The 25710-nt window shown below is 43.8% G+C and overlaps 1 protein-coding gene across 1 annotated transcript; it reads left to right on the top strand.

Annotated features, from left to right (window-relative positions):
* The first annotated feature begins 8132 nt into the window (after positions 1-8132).
* Positions 8133-21802, top strand: HNRNPU (heterogeneous nuclear ribonucleoprotein U). Its single transcript, XM_034061006.1, has 14 exons — positions 8133-9082; positions 9999-10110; positions 10237-10310; positions 12543-12682; positions 14224-14323; positions 15414-15526; positions 15931-16194; positions 16403-16522; positions 17013-17141; positions 17515-17683; positions 18215-18454; positions 18881-19083; positions 20035-20106; positions 20516-21802. Exons 1-14 carry the CDS (start codon positions 8353-8355, stop codon positions 20567-20569), a joined length of 2520 nt encoding a protein of 839 aa, XP_033916897.1. The 5' UTR covers positions 8133-8352; the 3' UTR covers positions 20570-21802.
* The last annotated feature ends 3908 nt before the right edge of the window (positions 21803-25710 follow it).

Raw genomic sequence — 25710 nt, 5'->3', positions numbered from 1 at the left:
ATTGCTTCTTTTTCAAGTGTTTTCTGGGGTTTTCTTACTTCTACTCTTCATTGCCTTTTGTGTGACAGTATGTCAGTATTTGATGATGTGATCTATAACTACAGTATCTGATCCTTTCCGATGGAGAATATACTGTCAATTAAAAAAAAAAAAAGCCTTCTAGATAAACAATCTCATTCTTCTCTGTTTTGAAGGTGTGAGATTTGTGCTTGGAGTGCATGTTGGTTTTTGCTCCTTTTTAACACTGCTCTTGGTTTTTAGTTCTTGAGGTTTTAAATGATAGAGAAGCACACTATTATCACTTAGTGACCAGCTTTTATTTCAGAAACACTGTCCTCTGTATGGTAACAGGATTATTAAAACAGTTCCTTTTTATGACTGGCGTGCTGTGCTTACCTGGCTTCTTGCTTGTTTTAATTGTTGCTGTTGGGGATCTCTTACTTTCCTGGTAAGTGGAGAGGGATGGAGCAGGAGAAATGTGTGCTCATCTCCTAGAGAAACTGCCAGGCAGTTCTGTTTTCTTTTGTATGAAAAAGAACTCGTAAAATCCAGAATCTCACTGAGGCCCTGACCCTGTAATGAGCTCAGCAGAGGCACAGGAGTTCTGGCACGTAGGAAACTTGGATTGCAAGTACTGATAACTTAGGGTGCTGCACAAAACATGTTGGCCTGATGTTACTTAAAAGGATGATTTGCTTTATGTTCTCTATCAGAGATTTTTTGACTGGATAGTTTAGGAGCTTGTTAACTCTTGGATTAGCTACCTTATAGCAGAAAGGCCCTAAAAACTTTTGACGAAGCTCCAACCTGGGTTTTGCTGGCACTGCTCTTTAAAGCAGCATGGCCTGATAGGATACCTGGTTGTGGTTTATAGTACCTGCTGGAAGGGGTACCTGCTGGAAGGGGTACCTGCTGGAAGGGCTTCCTGTCTTCTGGCAAGAGTGCACTCCTGGGAGCATGGATGTGGAACAGCAAGGTTAAGTAACAGTGCTTTTTTTCTGATGCTTATTGCCAAGTAATTGTTTTCAGAGAGTTATCAGGGGGTTACTGAGTTTTTGGATGCTTTGCTAAGACATTACCTGTAGCCATTTACTAGCAGTTACTTTATTGTGTTGCTAGAAGTTTCTGTTGCTGCTGTATCTGTCATGTGAAATGATGCAGGTTTTCTTCATCCTGAAAGTAAGGAAAAGCTGAGCAGATTTGCTCCATCACAGTGGGTTAAAGAGCAATCTATGACAAAATGGCTTTCTTTCGAGGGAGCATTCTCCACAGTGAGGTAAACCTTATTGGATAAAATGCAGTTTCCTGAAAAATACCCCAATGAACTAAACTTCTGACCTCATTTATTTATCCTGATTTTCTGTATTTCTTTATTTAAAGATGGCATAGTGTACAGTCTTACAGTTTAGTGATGCTAATGCTTGTGCTGTGGTTTGCTAGGGTGTAGTCAAGTTTTGTGTAGTTTTTTGACCACATACATTTGTGATGGGAGGCAGAAAGGAAAAGGCTCTGTCTCCTTCTCTCACTGATTGTTTGGAGGGGTTTCCTTTCCTTTTCTGTGCTGACTTATTCAGGGGCCTAGCAGAAAAGTAACTACACTTAGGGATGATACTCCCAAAAGTAAGAGTGAAGAGATCTGAGACTAAGACTGTGGAGAAAAGCAGTTTTGCACTTTCCAAGTTGGTTTCTGATGTTCTCGTGTCTCCTGAACCTACCTCAGGGCTTTGTGGCAGCAGCCCTGTAGGATTGCCAGAGCCTTGCCTGGACAGAGGACACTACCTGGAATCCATTTATTTTGGGGTTGGGGATTTTTTCCTTTTTTTTAAATTTTCTGGACATGTTTCCTATTTAAAAAGTAGTGCTAGGGAGAAGTGTGAGGTATTGCTCTGTCTGCATGTAGTTCTAAGACTGTAGAATATAAAAACAAATAAGCCAACAGCTTTAGAAAGTTAAAAAGAAACATGCTATTGCTGGGATATGTAAGTTTGTGAATGCTCTGGGCTTCAGCTTTGTGGCATGTTCCCATTACAAAAATGGCCATCCTGAAAGCATGCTAAAATGGATTACTGAATATTCAAAAGAAGTTTCCTTGCTCAGTTTTGCCCATGACAGATTTAAGGTATGCAGTTTGACCATGGTAGTACTTTTTGCTAGCATACAATATTGTTCTAAATTCTAGGGGGTTTATGTGTTATTGTTTGGCTTTCCCAATGTGTAGAAGCCATTCTTTTTGAACTGAGGGGACAGAGGAGATGACCTCAGAGGTGGCAGCACTCTGGAGCCATAAAAGGTACATGGCAGCTTCCCTTTCTTGGCCAAAGCATCTCAAGGGGAAAGAGAAAGATGTATTGAAAAGACTTAAAGAATAAAATGGTGACAGAAGTAAACTGTGTGTACTATAGGGGGTGCAGACTATCAGAACAGGATGGAAAGACAACACAAGATGGTGGTCATCTGGACAGTGAGTGCATGGTGGTGGTGTTTGGGTTTCGGTGTGGTGGTGTTTGGGTTTCGGTGTGGTGGTGTTTGGGTTTTGGTGTGCTGTTGAGGTTTTTTAAGGCTCTTGCCTAGTGCAGTTTTGTTTTTTTTTTCCAGTTAAACAGAAAAGCTACACTAGTCAAGAAGTGATCTGTTGGCAGCCAGCTGTGAATTGTCCTGCTATCCATACCTCTGTCTTCCGAGATCAGTTGGGTTTAGTTATACATATTGACCGCATGTTTTCTTATGTGTGAGCAGGAAGGCATAGTGGACTGACACTCAACTTTAAAATCTGCTTATGATAATGTTCTTGTAATAGTACCTTAGATTAATTGAAATGGTTGTTTCACACGGTCTTCTTGCAGAAAGACAGTATTTTTTAAAGGCGATTTACAATGCTACCTTCTCTGTCACAGACTGAGTGCTATTCCGAGGGGTTTAGTCTGTCGCATTTTCCTGAGTTCACAGCACCACTCTAATAAGCGTGTCCACATGGCAAGTTACAAGAAAAAAAAGAAAAAATTAGTTCATATGTAACACTTGAAGTGGGTGGTCAGTAAGCTTCTGAATGACCAAATAAAGCCAAAATTACTCCTTGTTTTAATTTTAGAGAACACAGTCTTTTTCTGAAGGCCAGACTTGGAAGCTCTGAGAGTCCTTGGATGCTCTGAATTGAGAAACTGTTTATCAGAAACTTATGGTTTTGTTTTTCTAGCTTTTCTTCTAAGTAGGAAAAGCTACTTCTTGAAAATGGGGAAAGGGGGTTCTTATAGCTGTGGGGTCAGTTGGTGCTTGCCCATTAAAGGGTGACACATACGGGTTGTGGGCAAGTTGACCCAGCACAGCTTTGCAGTCCCTCCTTCTGCTTGGTGAGATTCCTGAAGTACTTTGTCTTCAGCCAGAACAGGAAAAGCAAAATAGCATTAGGATCTTAAAAGGACTTGTGTGCTGACTCTTGACTGACAACCTACCTGGAGGCACACAGGATACTATGGCAGAAAGGGGAATGTGATGCAGAAGTATACCAAGAGAAAGATAATACTGAGGAGGAACTGGCTAACCCAACCAGCGCCAGAAACCTGAATTTCAGTCCCTTGAATGCTGTTAGTTGTAATCAGACATTAACTGTCCTTAGGTCTGAAACATCCCCAGGACATAACTGCTCTAGTGCCTGCGCAAATAATAGGCCTTATTATGGCAAATGACCACCTTGTTTCTGAGATTAATTGGACCTCATTTGATATTAAAATATCATGGGGAGATTATAGATAGTACAAGGCAAGGTCAATCTAGTTCAGCATTCTGACTCTGATAGTGAGCAGTAGTGCATACTAGGGAAAGAAAGAAAGAAAGAAAGGCGCACAGGGCAAGTGCACTGGTATTTCGCTAAAACAAACTCCCAGCCTCCCAGCAGAGTCTACTGATAGAGCCTACCTATAGCAACGTATAGATAGGGGCTCTCTGGGCTAAGAATTCATCGGAACTGATCCTCTGTCGTGAAACCACACTTGTGACAAATCAGCACTTTAAAAATGTCTGAAAATTTCTGACTGGTTCTAATAATGATTAATGAGGATTTCATGAGGCGAGATTAAAAGGGAGAAAGAAAAGGCTTGCTCCACATGCTGCCTGCTATCATAAAAGGCAGCAGAGTATTTAAAGAATGATATCCTCTTTCAAAGTAATGGTGTGTTGAATGTGGAACTCTGAAGGCAATATTAATTGAGGGTAGATGGGTTAAGGACGTACAGAAGAAACCAGAAGATGCTGTGATGGTTAGATGTAGGGTAAAGCATGAGAACAGCAGTCAGAACAGGCAGACAAGGCTGTAAGAGAGCAGAACTAGGAAAATGCCTGGGTCCTCCTGCAGCATTTAAGGTGTATAGAAAAGTTGAAACCCCAGGTGGGGTAGGATCCCCAAGACACTATATCCAGTCCCCTGCTGAAAGCCTGCTCTTCTTTTTGTCACCCCTTTGTCACTGCTCTTGACAAACAAGAGGAGGAGAGGGATTTGGACAGACTATGAAAGCACATTAAGTATGAGGAGAGTAACTGAAGTCTAAAGGAGCACAATGAAAGTGAAGGAAAAGACAGTAACTGATCTTTTCAAGGGCCAAGTCCCAGAGGGAGGATCCCAAATTGCTTTTAAGAGAGGAGACTGGTTTGAAAATAAAAGCTTTCTTGTAAGTTAGAAAGTAACACAGTTAGGAGGAAAATGTTATATGATGGGTAAATAAAGAGCATAGAATTGCATCTGTTATGTATGGGTAGATGGTAGATGTCACTTTCTATTTAAATGGATTTTTTTTTTAATCAAAGAAAAGCCAATTTTAATGCACGAGTCCTTGTGGTTATCAGAACCTATGTCCATCATTATCATACAAGCAGCAGTTTTGCAAATAAAAGTTAAAGTGCTTTCCTCTAGCACTTTCTTGTTTCAGAAGATTGCATTACCAAGCACTCATTTTTATGAGATGGCTGGTATCTATCTGCATAATCTAGGAAAAGCTGAGTTAAAGGGTCTACTATCTGAATTGAGAATACAGTAAATCGCCCTAACTTACTTTTCCCCTTCAAAGTATGAATAGATTAGAGGCAAACTTCTGAAACATAGGACTCAAAAAGGACAGGGGAGCTATATTATTTTTCCCAGAAGCAAACGTGGAAGAAATATGTACTTAAACATTTTTTTACGCTGAAAAGCAGTCATTAAGGTTATACATCCATTTCACTTATGTGTGTTTTTTACGTACTCGTACACAGTTGAATTGCCTGACACCTGAAAAGCAACTGGGGTTTCTCACTTCTATAACAATAGGTAACATAACTGTAGTTTGAAAACACAGTCCTACTACACTTGTTCAGTAGTGCAATTAAAGTGTGTGGTTAGATAGATAGTAAGTACTCTTACTACTATGGCATGAATTAATCTCCTTTAAAAAATATGTTCAGCCTTCTAAGTGGCTTAATAAAGAGAGAGCCTTAGTAACTTAGGAAAAATTTAAAAAAATTTCAGGTTGGTGGTATTAAATTTAAGAAAAAGTATGATTCTTAGTTTATGTACTTGTGTCTTTATATACAGGCTGGAATGCTTTAGAGTAAGGAAGCAATCCCTTGATGTGCCTCAAAGCTGTTAGCTGTTTTGTTTCTCCATGGTAACAGGAGTATAAAGCAGTATGAGTGTGTTACTGAAGTAGGCAGACATGACATTGTTTAGGGATGGGATTACATGTGATGACTGCAGTTTTAGGGTGAGTCTGAAAAAGGGCATTTTCTAACAGAAGCACTGTAAATGTGTGCAGATGTGCTAGTCTAAGGCAAGGCTTGGGGATTCAAAACTGGCTTAAAAGGATCTATCAATCTATAAAGTTTGCAGTGGTGGGAGGGATTATCATACATCAGGTCAATGAAGCTGTTCCAGAAAGATGGCTCAACATGCAAAGAGGACTGTGCCAAATCAAGGCCTAATTGCAGGGCTCTGTCTGAGGTTCAGATACAATGTCAGCCATGAAGACTTAATGATGTATTTTCTGTTTAGTATTTTTTTACATTCAAAAAAAGTACATGGAGATTGGACAGGGAGATGACATCTGAATTAACAGAGAGTGTAAGCTTCAGTCAGTAATCCCGCAATATTAACTAGGTGAATCCTGTTTACTTTTTGTCCCCACGTTGGCAGAACAGTATGTATTGAGAGTATCTCAGTAGACCAGCTAAGATAGCTCTTTTGTGAAGAAACCGGCAAAGGCAGTCACAGGATTGGAAGCGACCTTAAAGATCATCCAGTTCCAACCCTCCTGCCATGTGGAGAGACAACTTCCACTAGAGCACGTTTGCTCATACCCCCATCCAACTTGGCCTTGAACACTGCCAGGGATGGGGCAGCCAGTTTCTCTGGGCAACCTGTGCCAGTGTCTCACCACCCTTGTGGTAAAGAATTTCTTCCTAATGTCTAATGTAAATGTCCCCTCTTTCAGTTTAAAACCATTCTCCCTTTCCTATCACTATCTGCCCTTGTAAAAAGTCCCCTTCTAGATCTATTGTAGCCCCCTTTAGGTATTGGAAGACTGTAATAAGGTCTCCCCTGAGTCTTTTCCGGACAATGATTTATATTGGTGCAGCTTGATCATGCACTGACCTCTCCCTAGCACTGATGCACTCTTATCCTTTCTTTTCCCTGTTGAGATGACTCTGACCTACTAGACTGAGATAAAATCTACTAGCTTGCATTTATAGTAAGGGAAAGGTTCTGTCAACCCTTTTTTCATCTGTACATATTACACGAGGGATTGCTCCCTGTCTCTGTTACAACAAGCTGTTGTGTAGCTATGGGTTGAGCTAACTTTGCTGACTGAGTCATGCCTCCTTCAAATGTATCCAGCCTGACTGGGGATAGAGTAGTGTCTGTGTGTGTGTGTGCTTGAAAGAACCTTTTCCTTGTGCAGGTAATACAGGATGACTTCCTCGTCTTTTCTCCTTTCCTCTCAGTGCAGTTAAACGTCATTTGTTCTGGTTCAGAAGGCCACACACCCTGTACCAACACAATGCAACTGTATGCCAACCACACCTTCCTTTCTGTGGCACTTCATACTGAGCTTCTGGTCATTTGGCTTGCTTTTCTTTTTCTGCAAGTGAAAATTCTGCAAGTGAAGCCTCTCAGGCATCCTAAGGAGGCAGACTTGTAGATTAGTTTTGCCTTTCTGTTCAACTGGAACTCAATCTTACGTTTGTTCCCAAATAACTTTTGACCAAAATGGAAAAAAAAAATCAACCACTAGATGACTTAGTGGCTGAGGACAGCCCTGAGCAGATGCTGTGCAGAAGCAAAAAGAGCAGCTTTGGTTAGCTCACTCTGTGCTGAGTTCCAGACTAGTGTTTCATGTTTGGTGGAGAGTTAAATGCACTTGAAAAGCCTTTGTTAGCCCTGTCCTGGTCTAGCTAAAGATCAGGTCTATGCATGCCTGCTAGCACTGCAGCCGTAAAGGAATTGGTTATATAGCTCTGCTTTTGTTCTTACATAACTGTGTTAACAAGGTTGAAACGGGGCAACTATTTTAAGTAGCAATGTTCGGTTTTGAAGCCTTTATGCAGTGAACTGCGCGAACTAGGCCCGCAGCGGGCTCCCACGAGCGAGAGGATGAGGGAAAGGAAGGCGCTGCCCTGCCCGCGAAAGGCTGCGGCCTGCTAAAAGGCCATGAAGGCTCCTCAGTGGGGCTAGGCCCTTGTTCCCAGTTTAACCCACGCCAGAAGGGCAGCCGGAGGCCTGCCGGGGCTACACGGTGACTGATTTCCAGTCCCGAGAGGACCGTTTTACCGAAGCAGTGTGTCGGAGACGGGACAACCCGCGGTGCGTGCCGCCGCGCTTCCCGCTGCCGCCAGCCCAACATGGCGCACGCACAGCCGCCAGCAAGGCGCGCAGTGCTCGGGCGGGGAGAGCGGCTCTGTGTCCTCGGCCTGGGCCCGGCGGAGCTGCTCTTGCCGCCGCCGCCGCGGGTACCCTGCGCGCGAGGCCGGTACGTCCAGCGCGCGGAACCGCTGCGCCACGGCGGGTATTTACGGTACGGGGTGCGCGCGGGCGGCCGTTACGGTAGCGGGGGGGAGGGAGGGGGAAGGAGGGACTACGTGCGCGGGGGCGGGGCGGGCAGTGCTGCGTGCTCGGCCCCGCGAGGCGCGTCTCCCTCGCGAGCTCGGTGAAAGGATTTGGCGCCAGGCGGGTCCGCTCTGCAGCTGCCGCAGCCGCACGAACCAGCCGCACCACACACCCACCGCCTCCCGCCGGGGCCGCTACCCACAGCCGCCGCCGTCCGACCCACCCCGCCGCCAGCCCGCCCGCCCGCGCGCCGCCCGCCCGGGGATCGAGCCGCCGCCGCCGCCATGAGCTGCTCGCCCGTCAACGTGAAGAAGCTGAAGGTGTCGGAGCTGAAGGAGGAGCTGAAAAAGCGGCGCCTCTCCGACAAGGGCCTCAAGGCCGAGCTCATGGAGCGGCTCCAGGCCGCGCTAGACCAGGAGGAGGCCGGCGGGGGAGGCCCCGCCAGCGGCGCAGTTGAGCCTGGCAACGGCAGCATGGAGGAGGAGGCGGCCGAGAGCGGCGGGGGCGCCTCGCAGCTCCACCAAGGGGGAGGCCCCGACCAGGCCGCGGCCTCCATGGCGGAGGACGACGACGAGGAAGGGCTGGAGGCCGCCGATGGCGACGCCATGGAGCTGGGAGAGGAGAACGGCGAGCGGGCGGGGGCCGGGGGCGGCCCCATGGAAGAGGAGGCGGGCGGCGAGGAGGAGGAAGAGGAGGAGGAGGAGGATGAGAACGGAGACGATCAGGGTTTCCAAGAGGGGGAGGATGAGCTCGCAGACGAGGAGGACGCGGCCGCGGCTGGGGACGCCAACGGGCACGGGGAGCAGCAGCCGCCGCAGTCTCAGCCCCAACAGCAGCCTCCGCCGCTCCTCCAGCCGCGCGGCGCCACCAAGGAAGCCCCCAGCAAGGGCGCTGGCGGCGCCTCGGGGCCGCCGTCGGCGGCGGCCTCCGGCCCGGCGGGCCCCGCCAAGCAGCAGCAGCAGCAGAAGAAAGCAGAAGGCGGCGGTGGCCGACCCGGGGCTCAGGCCGCCGGGGGTGAGTGCGAGCGGCGGGAAGGGGGGGGGCGTAAGGAGGCCGTTAATCCCCCTCGGGAAACCCCGTCGCGGGAGTGGGGGGGGGGGGGCAACGGACTGGTGGTTTCCGGGGCACGCGCGGGAGGGCGTTCGTGGCCAGCGCATCCACTGCCTGCCCCCAACCCCCCCACGCTTAGCACCGCGTGCTCCCCGGGGGGGGGGGGGTGGGTGGGGGTCCCGTGAGGGGCTGTGGCGCGGGGCTGGTGGGGGAGGGGCAGGGGGCGGGGGGGAAGGGGCCGTCGCGCCGGACCGCGGAGCGGGTGGTGTGGGAGGCGGAGGGGCCGCTGGGGCGCGCTGTGTTGTGCCGAGGAGCGCTCGGTGGCGGTACGTCATTTCCGGGCTGGGCCCCGCTCGGGATGGCGCTGGGAAGGCCTGGTACAATGGAGGCGGGAGGAGGAGGAATCCTTTCCCCGCGGGCAGCCGCGCGGCCCCGCGCCGGGCCTGCCGAGAGGAGGCGCAGTCGTGCGGGCCGCTCCGTGTCCTTGCGGGCGGCCCGGAATGTCCTGCTCCCGGGGAAGGGGGGGAGCTGGGAGGTGCCGGCCTGGCGTCGCGGGAGGGGTTTTTTTTTGTCTGATTTTTGGTTTATTTTTTGAACTTCGCGAGGGGTGTGTGTGGATCTTAACGTCGAGCACCGCACCGGCGGTGCGTGGTGTGCTGTCCGCTTGAGATGATTTAGCAGACAAGGTTTTTGGGTCCTCTGAGAAAATTCGAGATGCCGGTGCTTATCTTAGTACAAAGCAGAATCCTCTGTATAGGGTAGTATTGTTTTTTTTTGTGTTGTAGATTCTTCAGTTTCCAAAGTTGTACCCGTCATGTAGGATTTTATTCGAGATCATGAAGAATGACTTTGTGTAATTAAGTTGTTAATTTTGTTGCAGGCGATGCTAAAGCAGAACAAAAACCTGGTGAGAAAAAGAGAGGAGTGAAGAGACCACGTGAAGACCATGGCCGTGGATATTTTGAGTACATTGAGGAAAATAAGTACAGCAGGTAAATAAACATGATGCTGGGCAGCATTTTGTGAATGAGAATGAAAGAACAGAAATGCTTGTTTTAATAGTTTGAAGATGGATGTAGCTTAGTTATATTTTGGTTGGTTATTTTTGTTTTGTTCAGAGCTAAGTCACCTCAACCACCTGTTGAAGAAGAAGATGAACATTTTGATGACACAGTGGTTTGTCTTGATACTTGTGAGTAAACAATTTTCTTTATGCTGTAAAGATGCAATGTGTTGCTTTTAGTGTGGAAACAACACTTTCTGAAATGTGGAGTGAATACATCTGTTAACTTCCATTACCAAATAACTTAAAAAAAGGCAAAGAAATGGTGTTTCCACCCATTTTCAGTACAGAGGGATATATGGGTCTTCAGCAGGAATAAGATTTGAGTTCTAGTTAAGTCTGTGATCCCGTGCATTTTGTTTAAAGAACTGTTAACCAAAACACTAGTATGGAAACCAAGGTGACCAAATGCAAAGTGAGCGGAGACCACTCTAAAAACAGCTTGGGAAATTAATTACATAGCACATGAGCTTTTAACTTGGGAAAGTTTTGAGAGTTGGTAGCGTAGGTGACTACAACAGTACAGTTCGTGAAGTGAGCTTCCTGTATAACTTGCTGAGGCTCTGTTCATGTCTCCTGATAAATTTAACAAAATCAGGTAAGACCTGAAAAATGAATGACCTGTTTGTGCAACCTGGGAATTTGGGGATGGGGTGTGATCTGTGCAAATTGAGTGGCAGAGAATTGGTCAGGAGGTCATCAGAGTGGACAAGCACCTACAAACTGTGGCTTTTGAGGCAGATTATAAATGTTACTATTGTTGTGATGCACTATAACTGGGGCAAAGTTGACATGTTCTCAGGGGTAAATATAAGGACTTGGTGCAATATTAGGAAACTTAAGTGATGCTTGAATTTGTTCAATTCTTCAAACACCATGGAAGGATATCTTAAATTTTGGCATTTGCTGACATATTTGGTAGTGGGTTCAGGTGGGTTTTGTTCTCCTGAGAAATGTTCTGAAATGGAAGGAGGTATTAGTTTCAACCACATGAATTGCTGGATATACTGTTCTTGACATTTTGGTAACTAAATCTCAAGTTTCTGGCTGCTAACCTGGTGGGTAGTCACCTTTGTGGAAGCTTCTGATTTTCCCAGTTACTGAGTAGTTCCAATCTTTTGTTATTTTTAGTTTCAAGTGTCAACAGGCTACTCAGAAATCAGAATCAGCTTTAAGATTGAATTATGTCAATAATTCGGTGCTCTTTTTTATGGACCATAGTGATCCAGACATAAAAGAGGTTTAGTGCTGTTAAGGGCTGTGTCTTATAAGGAAGCTAAACTTCAAGTTCTGTTCTCACTTGTCCTAAAAGCAGCCTACACAGGTGGGTTTATTCTGTATGATTTTATTTGGGTTTCCTGTAGTAAATAAAGTCAGAAGTACTAATGAGAGAACACTGGAATCACCATTACTGTAGTTGCAATTGGGGATAGCTGTATGCAAACACAAGATTATCGTGGATGAGTTGCCAGTAATAGAGTGAAGGCTGTATTTCAGGGTGCTAGGGTGACATGCAGGTTTTATACCAGGGCAGAACAACTTGCTGCTTGCTCATTCTGCTCTTTTCATGTAACTGTCAAATAGGCTTGAAGTTTCTTATATGGATTCCTTACTCTGGGGAGTTCAAATGCTATATCCTGCACCTTGTGTTACCATTTTGCATTGTCTTTTTGAAGACAGCTAGAAGATAAATTTCAAAATTCAGTGTGCAGCCTGAAGATGTCTGTAAAAGGTTCCAGTTAAGTTCTTAGGGCAGTAGGTGAATTTGTAGTGCCAGATGGTGTTTCTTAGGTGAAGTAGGTTTTCTTGCCACATTCTGCACGTTACCCTACCTGCACTTGACTTTTAACTGACTCTAATTGGCTTAATCTAATTGGACTTGCTGGTTGGCTATGTAAACCAAGACAATACTACTTTCAGTACTTAAATGGAAATACTTGGGTTCCTATTTACCTCTCAGCCACCCTTAGGTTTGGGCATGAGCAGATTTAAAAAGAGGTATCTAGCAAGTGCAGAGCATGATGCAGGTTCATTTGCTCTGTATTGATGGAAATAGGTAACAGACAAAAAAGGTTGAAATAGGTGAGGTGAAAGCCAGGTTTTCAAGCAGATGATAAAAGCAGAGGAAATTTGGTGGCAGAAGTGAAGATGGCAGCTTAAATTATTCTTGTTGGCTAGCTTTTCATAAGATTTTGGCTGACCTTCAGCCTGCAGCTCAGTCTAGGCATGTGTTCAGTTGGTTTCCTGAAAGATGCTGAGCAGTTGCTGGCAGTTTGTCTTGAAAATCACCTTTAATGCATAAAGTTGGACAACCGTACTTAATTTTGTAATGAGAGTAAACAATGATTTTTATGTTAACAGATAACTGTGACCTGCATTTTAAAATCTCAAGAGACCGCTTTAGTGCTTCCTCTCTGACCATGGAAAGCTTTGCTTTCCTTTGGGCTGGAGGGAGAGCCTCCTATGGAGTTTCTAAAGGCAAAGTCTGCTTTGAGATGAAGGTGAGTTAAACCGGTGTTTTATGGGAGATTGCTTCTTGCATGCTTGGATACAATTTTGTTTATTCTTTCAAGTTTTTTGTACTCGGCTGAAACTAATTCAGGTGAACAGGATTTTCAGAAGGCCTTCTCTTAAGAGCCTATAAAATGGTTTCTGATAAAAGATGGCTCAATTTGGAAGACCTCTACTTCTAAGAACTTCCATTTAACAACAAAAAAAAGCTCTCAGGAATGTGTAACTCATTTTTGAAGCAAGAGTTTCTTGCATCAGCACTTGCAGAATTTTGGTACTCACTAGTCAGAAGTTCACGTGTGCTTTCTGAAGATTACAAAATGCATTTCTTGGCTCTTTCTATTTATTTTTTTTTCCTTCAGGGATCTAAATTATCCCAGAAGTCCCTTTTTTCTGTTCCTACTTAGCCTCTGAGTTTGACCTGCTGTAAGCAGGTATGTGGGACTAGATGACCTCCAGAGGTCCCTTTCAACCTCAATAATTCTGACTTGTGTACACAATGAATGTGAGTATTCAGCAGTGCAGGAGCTCACCTAAAGGGTAGGAATGGAAAAGAGCAGTCAGCCTTGTGAAAAAAGATTTCTCCAAGTTCTAGACAAAAGAGTAACAGGAGGCACAAAGCTTGTTAAGTAAAAAAAAAAAATCTGTGTTAAAGGCTTCTTCACATTTGATGTGCCTGTGTATATAAATACTTACTCTGTCCTCTTTAGTACTTGCAAATTTAACTACTACCAGGAGGGGTGGGTAGTGATTCCATTCTCCATGTTCTTGCATCAAGTGATTCCTATGTCTCTTGGTACTTACAACTCAGGACAATGAAATTAAATTGATGCTGGTATTTACTGCCCTATTCACTTTCAAATCGGTTTCATTTTTGGTGTCCCCTGGCTCGCACAGTTCTAGAAACTGCTAGGATGCCTCTTAGTTGCTTTAGTTTGGTGACATTTGTAAAGGCAGTTGGAAAAGAGATGGTTGCCTACAGATTCCAGTGCTTTTATATAGGGTTTTTTTGAATCTGGTTATGTTGTTTGGAAGCTGGCAAATTGCCCAGGAAGTTGTCTTCCTGTGACAAGGGACACAAGACTGTAATAGTTTACCCAGTCTATATGCAGCAATATTTTTAATCCATCACCACATTTCATTGGCAAAGTAATTTATTGTTAATCCCAACTTCATGGTGATTATTTAAAACAAAACCCAACCAAAAAACACTGTATCTTGTTTGTGATTTTAATACCATATCAAAAGGATCAAGGCTTTTGGCTAGCGAGATGAACTGCTATGACTAAATGCTTTGAAGGTATATTGTATCTTGCATCTTCATTGATCAGTTGGGAGATGTAACTATTTAGTCACTGGATTGTGGTTTCACATGTTTCACTGAAGCATGTTTTGTTTTTGCAGAAGGTGATTGCTCGGATTTAGCAACGATTTAACCAAAGTGTAAAGGTTACAGATGTTACCTTTGTGTTTCCATCTCAGTAGTGTCTAATAAATATTACATACCTTTTAATGAATAATTTAAAAATAGGTTACAGAAAAGATTCCTGTTAAACACCTGTATACAAAAGACATTGACATACATGAAGTGAGAGTTGGCTGGTCACTGAATGCAAGTGGAATGTTGCTTGGTAAGGCTTAAACATTTGACTATTTTTCTGTTTGTTGTATACATGGTTGAAGTTTTAAGTAATTTTTTCTTCAGCAGATGGGGAAAGCTTAGTGACTATAGCCTATGTGTTCTGAAAAATGATCTTAACTTGGGTCATTCACTGGACATGATGTGGGAAAGCTTATTACTGGCAGCAGATAAAGTCATTAAGTATTCAGGTCTGAAAAGGCATTGAAGATCTGAGAGTCAGTTCTTTCAGTGGTCAAGTATGGGTTGTTGAAAATGTTCCTAAAGACCTGGCAATATTAAGGATTTGTCTTTTCCATGTACTGCCATAAATAGGAAGAGGGGGTCTTTCCCACTTAATTTATTTTTCTTTTAAGGGTGGGGCATAGTATAAGATTTAACCAGTGAATTAGAATTCCTGGATAACCACAGTATCGTTCTTTTGACTTTGATGGGAGAATCCTTATTTCTGAAAGTAGCTAGAAAGATTAGATCTGTGGGAACAGATCATAAATGATATTTATAGATAATATCTGCTGCTGAGAAATGTCTTTTTAAGAAATGTCTGTTAATTGGTGTGTTCTGACAGCAGCAGCAGCAGCTCTCTTGTTGAGTTCCATCTGAGTCCTTGTGTTTGACACTTCTGTTAGCTTGTTCCTTGCAGCTTCATCCTCAGCTGTCGCATAGGCTGAAGGTCTGCTAAACTCCCTTTAAAATGGGGAGGGGTAAGTGCTGCTGGAGACTAAAGTCAGAAAGCCTTTCTGACTAACTGCGGTACAGGTATACCGGTGCATAATCAGGTCTTCAGAGTTTAAAAATACTTGCTCATGACTATCTGGCAGTTCAGCTTTGTGTCAACATGAATCTGGAGCTAGCAGCATTAAGGCTTTTAAAACTGGGATGGGGAAACACTGCTGTTCTATCTCAAGTGAGGGTATTCTTGAATATAAAAACACACTGTAGCTGGTTTGGGGGTCATAGCTTGTAGCATTAATCAAAACATTCTGAACAGCAGCTTACCTTGAAGTAGCTGTAAAGTGATTGTATTTCTAAATGGTTAGGTGAAAATGCCTCTTCTTAATAAGTAAATTATATTTCTTCAGGTGAAGAAGAATTTTCTTATGGGTATTCTCTAAAAGGCATAAAGACATGCAATTGTGAGACTGAAGACTTTGGTGAGAAGTTTGATGAAAATGATGTGATTGGGTGTTTTGCTGTAAGTTTTCCCTTATATTTTCTTTTAATGAAAAACATCCTTGAATTTCTAGACTACTTTGTGAGAGGCAGTAAATCAAATACAGAAAAACTTCAAGCATGACAAGTTTAACATAGGGAGGAGGTAGAAATGGCAGGTTTTGCCAAGAGTGACTGCCGTCAATGTGTTATGATTGCATATTCACAGAAAGGTGTGAATGTGGGGTGGTGGTGGTGAACACAACAGATTTTAAAGGAGGCTATTGTTGATAGCAGTTCATCCTAACACAAATTAAGTAGTTCCTTTATAATGTATTAGTGTTACAGAGGTTGAGTTAGAGTAGCCAATATAGTGAAATGACAAATACAACTTTATAGAGCAAGGTGAGTAATTTTACCCAAACTAATGCTTTGTCTGAAAAACAGAATTTTGATGGTGATGAAGTGGAACTCTCATATTCCAAGAATGGACAAGAGCTTGGTGTTGCATTCAAAATAAGCAAGGAAGTTCTTGATGGGCGGCCACTCTTCCCACATGTTCTCTGCCATAACTGTGCAGTTGAGTTCAACTTTGGCCAGAAGGAGGAACCTTACTTTCCTGTACCAGAAGAGTACACCTTCATCCAGAAGGTCCCCTTGGAGGATAGGGTCCGAGGACCAAAGGGACCTGAGCAAAAGAAAGACTGTGAGGTAGGTTTCTTGTTGATAGTATCAGAGTTGTGGAGATAGCACACTGACCTTTTTGTGTGGGAGCTTTAGTGCTTGGTATCCCCTGACTCCTCACCCCTCCAGTATCCCTGTTCCACCACACCCAGTTTCCATTAGGCTTGTTAGTCTAAGTTGCAGATTAAAGAAAAACTTTGGGCTAGTATCTCAAGTATAGAATTTGTCATCATAGGTGGTGATGATGATTGGCTTGCCTGGAGCTGGCAAGACTACATGGGTTACCAAACATGCAGCAGCAAATCCTGGGAAATACAACATTCTTGGGACAAACACTATTATGGATAAAATGATGGTAAGTGGTGACATTTTAGTTGTTGGTATGTTAAAGGCTTGCTGTAAATCCAGGGTCTTCGGTGTTCTTTTGTATAAACAAAAATCTTAGGAACTAGCTACTGCTTAGCTAGTGACTGTTAAAGTTGTTCTTTTATCTCACTGAGCTGTGAGCTCATCTGTGGCACGGCAGGATTCTGAAGCATTCCTGGTGCTATGCAAGTCAATTGTTGCCGACTGGTCAAGTATTTCTTTTTAAAGCTAAATGTTCTGAGGACAGTGATATGATTTGGTAATGTTATGAGCATACCTTGGATTTAGCTGTATTGATTGACCTAGAGTCATTTCTAAAGCTCTGTGTCTTACAGAGACTTTGGGAATTCCAGTTACGAGTTTGTAGCTGTGGCTTTGAATTGAACAGTTGTTGAATCTGTGCAGAAAGCATTTAGCAAAGAAAAATGTCATCCACTTGTCTCAGGGTTACATTAATTAACTCTGGGAAATCTCTGCAGGTGGCAGGTTTTAAGCGGCAGATGGCAGACACTGGAAAACTTAACACACTGCTGCAGAGAGCTCCACAGTGTCTTGGAAAGTTCATTGAGATTGCAGCTCGTAAGAAGCGGAATTTCATTTTGGATCAGGTAGAAGCTTCAGTAAAAAATGGTTAAGGAAATTTTGTTATAGGCTGTAGTGCAGTAATTAAATGGGATTAAAGTTACATTGTTAATAGCTATTGTTTCACTTACTGGCTTACTACTCATTCAGGGGACACAAAGTTGAGACGCTGTTTACAAATGCTTGTCTGAACTTCTGTAGATTTATGGGATGTGGGAGGAATAGTGTTTTAACACGTGGATATGAGCTCGTAACTTTGCATTATGCAGCATCTTTATGTCCAGTTATTTGTAAACTTCATTGCAAGCTCTTGTAGAGGTGAAGTCTATACACCATAAGTTGACTTCCTTAACTCTTACAATGACAGCTACGTGTAGTAAGTTACTGCATTTTTTTCAGACAAATGTGTCTGCAGCTGCGCAGAGGAGAAAAATGTGCCTGTTTGCAGGCTTCCAGCGCAAAGCAGTTGTTGTTTGCCCAAAAGATGAAGACTACAAGCAAAGAACACAAAAGAAGGCAGAGGTGGAGGGAAAAGATCTTCCAGAGCATGCAGTTCTCAAAATGAAAGGCATGGAACATAATCCTATACTGTGTTTTAGGATGCTGAGTATCTGTTTAAAGGATTAAGTAAACGTGAAGTCTAAAAAATCACTTTATCTTAAACAGTTGTACTTAATCAAAACTGGAAGACTATTGTAACTTGTAGGACAACACTATATTGTGTTCCCTCTGCTGCAGTCCTTAACACTACTCAGTTATGCTGATATGCTTCATGCAGATGCACAAAGCTGTCTTGGCATAAAGTGCCCTATATAAGTGACATATTTGGCAGAAACTGGTACTCTGAGTGGAGGCTTATAAAAGAAAAAAAAAGATATAGGCAGAATGTTCTCAAGGTTTGGCACAGTACTGGCAACTCCATGAAAACCTGTTTATTTCTTTTGTCACTGTTACCTTTCTTAAATGCTCAAATTCTGTAATGTCCCTATGCTGAAGGAATGTGGGGGGAGGGAGGAAGAATGGGAGAAAGGTGATTAAATTACAGCTTTGACTGTACCTGAATGTAGATGCTGAATACTCAGTGTTTTTGCAATTATAGGGAACTTCACACTGCCAGAGGTAGCAGAATGTTTTGATGAAATAATCTATGTAGAGTTGCAAAAGGAAGAAGCTCAGAAGCTTTTGGAACAATACAAAGAAGAGAGTAAGAAGTCTCTTCCACCAGAAAAGAAACAGAACACTGGCTCGAAGAAGAACAAGAAAAGCAATAAAAATCAGTTTAATAGGGGTCAGAGAGGACGTGGAGGATTCAACATGCGGGGCAACTTCAGAGGAGGAGGTGAGCTTAGAAATAAGCCTGTAAAGTTTGGAGGCTGCTCCTGGGGGGTGGTGGAGTACTTCCATTGCAGTTGTTATATGATGGGAACCTTGGTTTTGACTTCAGTCAGTTCTGTGTATAAGTACAAAGTTAATTGTCCAACTTCGAAAGTGAAGGCTGGCAGGATCATGGATTATGCTGTTCGTGTAGTTTGAAGCCCAGCTTTGAGGTTTTATGTTAGGTTTGGTGCTTGTTTGTATCCCAGGCTGTATGGGGGGTTAAGTACATGGTTAAACTACCATCTACGACTTAAATCTTTGCACTGAAATTTTTGCACTGAATTTGGATGTCTTATTTCTATACCATTGTTATTTTGAACAGTAATCTTAATGTTAGAAATATTTCAGACCTAACAGTCACTTGATTGAAACAACTTTCTCCCTGCAGTCCCTGGCAATCGTGGTGGATACAATAGGAGGGGAGGCAACATGCCTCAGCGAGGTGGTGGAGGCGGTGGTGGTGGTGGTGGCAGCAGCGGTGCAATTGGGTACCCATATCCTCGTGGCCCTGTCTTTCCAAGCAGAGGTGGCTACTCAAACAGAGGAAACTATAACAGAGGTGGAATGCCCAACAGGGGAAACTACAACCAGGTGATGCTTTTAGGGGATTTCTGTGTGCCCAGAGCTCTCAATGTTGCATAAGAAGCTCTGATACTGAAATGGGGGGTTCCATGTTGAAACTGTACCTCTCTCCTGTTAAAAGATAAAGGCTTTTAGGGCATGTGTGAAGGCTTGTGTTTGATTCTGCCCTCCACACTCCAGTAGTAGTAACTGTTGCTTGGCCTTAGGGTCAAGGTGTATCTTTACCAAGCACCTAGGGAACTTTCTGGAAATAGTTCTGGAGTGAGTGTTTGGTTTTCATGTCTAGTATCAACCACAAGTAGTAAAGACATGCTAACTGAGGTCCTAACTGATGTGCTGTCAGTGGAATTACTTGAAAACATAATTTGGGTTGCTGCAGAGCCAGCAGATGGAGCCCAAGGTAGTAAACAGGACTCAGGTTTGTCTAATTGTGATGAATAGGGGAAATACAGTATTTTATCTACTAGTATCAGTGTCCCCTTCTTGTTCTGTAACTTGCATTTGAAGTTTTGTGGGCTAACTTTTCTATTTTCAGTTGTATGAACCGTATCCTTTTGTCTGCTCAGATAACACATCCTTGTAGCAACTACCGCATTGCCTAACTAAAAATAGGCAAGCTGTTGTATTTTTAGTTGTCCTGGTGCAGTTTAGCAGCTGGAAATGGGGTGAGTCAGAACTGGATTAGCTCTAGCTTTCCAGACCACTAGCAGGGAGTTTGAGCTGGTTTATTAATTCTGAGGTTCTTGCCCCATGTTTAAGGAGCAGCTGCTGGGAGGGTGTGAGGTAGTGTTTTTCAGGGACTTTTTACTTTGCCTTATTTAAACCTAGACCTGAGACTTCATATTTGAAAGATTGATTCTATATATTACGTGATGTTCTGGTGGTAATAGACTGGTATTTGTACACTTAAAAAATACCAGTTGTAGATGAAGGTAGTTAAAAACTGTTGTCCTCTTACAGAACTTCAGAGGAAGGGGAAATAATCGTGGCTACAAAAACCAATCTCAGGGCTACAACCAGTGGCAGCAGGGTGTAAGTAGTCGTAACTTTATCTTTCCACTGATTGTTAACTTGAATGTTTCAAAGTGGTGTGTGAAATAATTAAATGTGTAATCAAAACTGGATAGCAAAATCTTCTAATGCTAGGTAATATTGCTATAAATAGGTTTCTGTGCAAAACTTGGTCTGGTTTGATGGTCTTGATATATCAAATATCAGCTGTGGCTTATCAGTCTTAATGGTATGTAGTATTGGACTTCACATTATTACAGTGAAGTGAACTCTTAACTGCCTTCAGTTATTCAGGAACTTGCTGCTATTTGAGAGCACTTTAATCTGCTGTAGTTCCAGGAGAATTAGATGCTAAACACCTTTTGTTTTTCTGTAAGAAATGTAATATGTGATTCCAGGTTAAAATTAACTATTTATCCCTTTGTTGCAGCAATTCTGGGGTCAGAAGCCATGGAGTCAGCATTATCACCAAGGATATTATTGAATACCCAAATAAATGAACTGATACATATTTCTCCAAAACCTTCACAAGAAGTCGACTGTTTTCTTTAGTAGGCTAACTTTTTAAACATTCCACAAGAGGAAGTGCCTGCGGGTTCCTTTTTTAGAAGCTTTGTGGGTTGATTTTTTCTTTTCTTTTTTTTGTACATTTTTAATTGCAGTTTTAAAGTGATTCGTAAGAGAACCTCAGCATTGTGCACGATAAGAGAATGTGTCAGTATTTCAGGGTTCTACATTTTATCTGTAAAATGTGACTTTTTTTTTACCACAACAAAAGTAAAACGTTGCTTTGTACCTGGTGTCTTTTTATTAAAGAATTTTCTCCTTCTTCCCCATCCCCCAATTTCTAAGAAACAGTCGTGAGTCATGTCACAATACAATAGAAATGTTAGCAACCGGATTGGCACGGAGGCTCCTCACTAGCCCTCCGCAACACCATGAGATTCTGTAAAGCTCCGAATTACACTCCACCATCTCTACAAAGCTGTTGGGTGGGGAGGGGTGGAGCGGGAGGTCAAAGTTTCCGGCAATAACTAGGATTTTTTGTAATACTTGGAACTCTGAGAGATGCTGGGGGCAAAGAGGAAACCCGGGGCAAAGTAGTGAAGGTGGAGTGTATGTAGAAGCTCTTAAAGTTGTAAAACTTGGTTGCATTATTTGTGGAGGCTCAAACTTGTGAAGGTACACCACCATAATTTCTTTTCCATTTGTTCTGCATTTTGATTCTGAAAAGAAGCTGGCTTTGCCCATTTCTTATTAAACAAAACTTGTTGTAAATCCAGTTGTCTAATGGGATCTATATGAAGTTAGCTGTGTGTCTGTATAACTCTTTCCCCACAAAATACTGTATACCTAGTGTGCTTGTAGTAGTTACTCCACCATTTTGTAAGCTAATGAAACTGTGAGTCACCCATTTTCTATCTAATTTTTAATCATGTCAATTCTCAAATGGGTGTATCTCCTTAGCCTGCTGATTCCTTTTCTCTTTAAAGAAAGTGGGTGGAGAAATTTAACTCTAGACGTTTGTTTGCAATAAAATAAATTCATTTTACTCTTGTTTTGGGATTGTTGCCATCAAGGTCTAAAATCCCTTTAAGGCTATAAAGAGGAAGAGAATGTACAAAAACGATTATGTTGGACAGCTTTGAACTCATTACTGTGTACATGCTGAAATACTTGTGTTTCTTTAAAAGTCTAAATGGTGGTTGCTCTGTTAGAGATCTATCACATGTATAATCTCACAGTTTAACATGGTTATATGTATAGGGCAAAAGACTTTGAGTTGCGCTTGCATCATGTAAATCCATTTAACCTATTTATTGTAAAATAGACTAGGGAAGGAGCAGGGGGAGAAATGGGGCAGGACAGGAGGGGTGTCCTGGGGAAGGAATCCTGGAATTGAACAGAGAGCTTCCGTTTGGTTTAAGTGCTATTTTGTTGAGATTTCTGCTTTTGTAAACTCGCAGTGGCAATGCTGGCTGCAGCTTTCTTGCATTCTAATGCTGTAAGGTGGGGAGAGGCATATCCGTCCCGAGTTGAACTCTGGGTATATGTGTGAACACATGTCGCTGCCAGCACCTGGGGTTTGCCTTGCAGAGGCTGACCCGGCAGCAGCCCGGGGCCAGAACCGGTGTAGCCTGCTTGAAACCTCTCTCAAATGTTAGTCCGTTCCTAGTAGTCTTCAGAAGTAAAGATGCACTTGTGTTGCTCTTCTAGCTTTTATAGCAGATGGCATTTGCATATTAACAGTAACAGCACCACCTTCTTGTTAATACTGCTTTAAATCATCCCTTTACTTTGAGTGAAAACAATGTAAAGTGTCTTTAAAGAAACGCTATTTAATGACCTAGAAATGTTGGGAATTTAAACCCAAACCTGTTTGCTGAAATGGAATTTTCTTTAGGCTTGCAAAAGAAGTTTAGTGTAATTAAAAGTCCATCTCCCTTCTACCCTCACAAGAACTAACACTTTGTATGGAGTGCTGATCCTTTGCTTATTTTGGTACTCTATAAAATTATATAGTCTTAAACTGAAATATAAGAGCATACGCTTGCTATGTGGTTGTAAAGCTTGTATTTTAATTCGAAAGCCTGGGATGTTTTGTTTTCAGTTCTTTATGGTGTGTAAAAGAAAAAAGCCATACATGAGAGGAAGCCCTTAACACTTGGGAGAGGAGTATCTGTTCGTACTAAGATACTCCTGAATGAAAGAGGTGGGTTTGGTAAGCTCAGCACTATGTGCTCTGAGTCTAAAAGCTTCCCCCCTTATGTGGTGGAGCAGAAGCCAGCCCTTGCATGAGGCTGGATCTTTGCCTGGGAGGGACCCCCGACTCGGTGTGTCCTCCTGTCATTCCTAGGGAAGGGATTTATTGTGATGTGTGTGGATGAGTTGGACAGAAAAGCCATTACCTAGAAAAAAACACTTCTATACATTAGCAGTTTGTGACTAAAGAGGTGATAGCAAACTTAGTTGATGGCTACAAGGTGAGGAGTGCATAGCTGTACATTACCAACAGGAGAGGGCTGAGCTGTGTGTCGGGTAACTTCCCGCAGCTTACGAGGACTTGCTGACATGAGGAACAAGTGCCCATGTTGCCGGCAGGGGTGGGGTGGGCACTTGTGATGTAAATGTGGGGTTTGGGTTTGTGTTTAGTGGGGCTTCCTCCTTTTTATTTATGCAGTACAAACTGGATTTTCCTTCTACTGAAGGTTTAGAGTGAACCTTCATTTGTACAGATCCTGCCCAATTTCTCTGGTGGAATGAATAAAACCCCAACCCCTGCTCTAGCCATGCCATGTGCTGTCAGTGCCAGTTGCACAGAAAAACTGCTTTGTGGTGCACTAGTTCGAGGTTTTAAACCCTTACAATGCTCTTGAACAATGTTTTAATAGAAATAGGTGATGAAATAATCTTAGGAGTTGGAGGTTTCCTTGTTCATGGTCTTTTGGAAAACTAGGTCAGTCCTTTCTAAAAGTCCAACCGCAAGCTAAGGCACGAGAAATCCAGCTGTGTTACAGAGATGGGAGGTACTTCAGTGCTTCTGCAGATGTTTAACTGCCAGAGGTTGGACTCTCCCAAGCGAAGAAGTGTGCATGTGCTGTAGTTATGAGCTAGTAAAGTGGGAGTAAGTACAGCTGGAGCCGTGCAGCCAGAAGTGCTGCGGAGGATGGGGAGAGTGTCAGGATGTCAGAAAAAGCTGCTGAGAGGAAAGCGGAAATTGAGGGCAGCAGCTTTGTAACTGGTGTTAACAAATGGGCCATGGTGCAGGTAGAGCAGCGCCTCAGCCCCAGCACAGCCACCCTGCATAGGCTGAGGGGAGCAGGAGGCCTCACCTTGGTGTTACAGCAGGTTTACCATCAGTGTGTGCAGCCCTTCCCTTTGCTTGGAGGCATGAACTGTCTCCTCTGGTGCAGCTGGCTCTCCTAGGCTCGCTCTTGCAGGGAAGGGGCTGAAATCAGGACTCGGCCAGTAACTAACCTGGATGTGGCTCTTGCTTCAGTCTGTCTCTGCCAGAGCACTGGGAGCAGCAGGAGGATTCAGCAATGAGTCAGTTGCTATGTAAACTTGGCTGTAACTTCAAATGATGCTAAACGCTTAACATATTGTCAACGTCAAAAGACGGAAAAAACAGGAAAATGCAAAAAACCTAGTAATTACACAGGTGACTTGATATACAAGGGTTACTTCAGAGCAAGCTTTTTGTTCACTTTTCTGGTCACCGCAGAGAAATATGGTCCTAGAGGTTACTGAAATCAAAACTGCGGTAAGACAGCTCAAACAAGTTTTCCCTCTAACCTTTTCATGCTCACAGTGTTTATGACAGTGGTTGGGAGCAGATGCAGTTCACACTGATGATTCTGGGATCTGCTGCCTGGTTAGCATGCAAGGACTGTAAAGGGTACTTGTTCCTGTCAGCATTAATTCTCCCTTAGCCAGGATCAGACGGCTGCTAGAACACCTCTGACAACTGATGTGGCATAAAAACGCAAGTGCATGGTTTGTGGTCTGCGTGCAGCCTCTGTTCATCTCCCATTCACCTTTGTTAACACTGCTGCCACTGTGCTCTGGAGAAATTTGGTCCTATGGGAAACTTGTTTGCTGTAGAAAGGAGATGCGTGCTGGGGAGGAGCACTGGTGGAGCACGAGCTCTGGCACGGTGCTGATGCCTCCAACAGTTGCAAAATAAAAAGGCCCAGAATAGCACTGAAGATCTCTCTGGACTTAAATGCATGCTTAAAATACCAGTGGTTGTTTACACAGCGAGAGACACACGGAAGGCTGGATTCTCCTCTCGAGTCTCCATATAACATACTCAGATGCAGGCTATGGCTGTGTTCAGGCCCTGCTGGACTTTCAACTTTGTGGAGCTGTTGAGCAAGTAGGCAAGGCAAGCCCCTGTATTATGAAAGGGCCTTTGTCTTTGTACTAAGCAGGTAGCAAGAGATGGGGGAGAGGAAATGAGCAAGCCCCAATGGAGGGATTTACTGCAATATTGCTTTTTTTCTGAAAGAAACACCACTTGGCTTTGCTGCCATGGTGCTGAGAAACAGGATTTGGAAATAGGTGAGCAAGCAGAGGTGAGCCCCCATGCAGCATGGTGTGCAGAGAGCAGAGGTACATACCCAGAGCCTGGCACCTCCGCATTGTGCATGACATGTCTCTGCTTCGTGCTCCCTGCTGCTGTCAGAGTGCCTGAGGTGCTGTGGGGGCTCAGCCCTGCATGGGAGCACTGCAGTGGGGGTGTGAATTACTGACAGCAAGACAGGGTGTTCTGTGTGGGTGATCCCTGCACCACACTGCACTGCTTCTGCCTGGGGCTTTACAGATGCTCTGTCTCTCAGCAGGTCGCAGAATCACAGTGATGGTGTTTGTGAGGCCCTCTGGAGATGCAGCCGCTCCTGTTCACAGCAGGACTGGTGCTAGCACTCAGGGCTTGTGCCTTGCTGAAGCCTAAAAACCTCAGGGGTGGAAGCTACATGACCCCTCTGGGCACCTATTCAGTGCTGCCCTGCCCTCACTGTAACAGTGGGTCCTGCTGCCTGGACCCAGGCTCCCAAGATTGTGGCCATTGCCCCTGCTGCATCAGCTGCAGCTATCAAGATGTGTTTGCTCCATCTTCGTAAC

Source organism: Melopsittacus undulatus, chromosome 3 (genome assembly GCF_012275295.1).
Source record: "Melopsittacus undulatus isolate bMelUnd1 chromosome 3, bMelUnd1.mat.Z, whole genome shotgun sequence".
Classification (NCBI taxonomy): domain Eukaryota; kingdom Metazoa; phylum Chordata; class Aves; order Psittaciformes; family Psittaculidae; genus Melopsittacus; species Melopsittacus undulatus.
The sequence above is the reverse complement of the archived record's forward strand: the minus strand, read 5'-3'. Positions and strand labels throughout refer to the sequence as shown.

Bases quoted from the DNA above. Each gene is read 5' to 3' on its own strand.
- HNRNPU (XM_034061006.1), top strand. From the start codon at position 8,353: ATGAGCTGCTCGCCCGTCAACGTGAAGAAGCTGAAGGTGTCGGAGCTG. The intron at 9,083-9,998 runs GTGAGTGCGAGC...ATTTTGTTGCAG, and splicing joins CGGGGCTCAGGCCGCCGGGG to GCGATGCTAAAGCAGAACAA. The intron at 14,324-15,413 runs GTAAGGCTTAAA...ATATTTCTTCAG, and splicing joins TGCAAGTGGAATGTTGCTTG to GTGAAGAAGAATTTTCTTAT.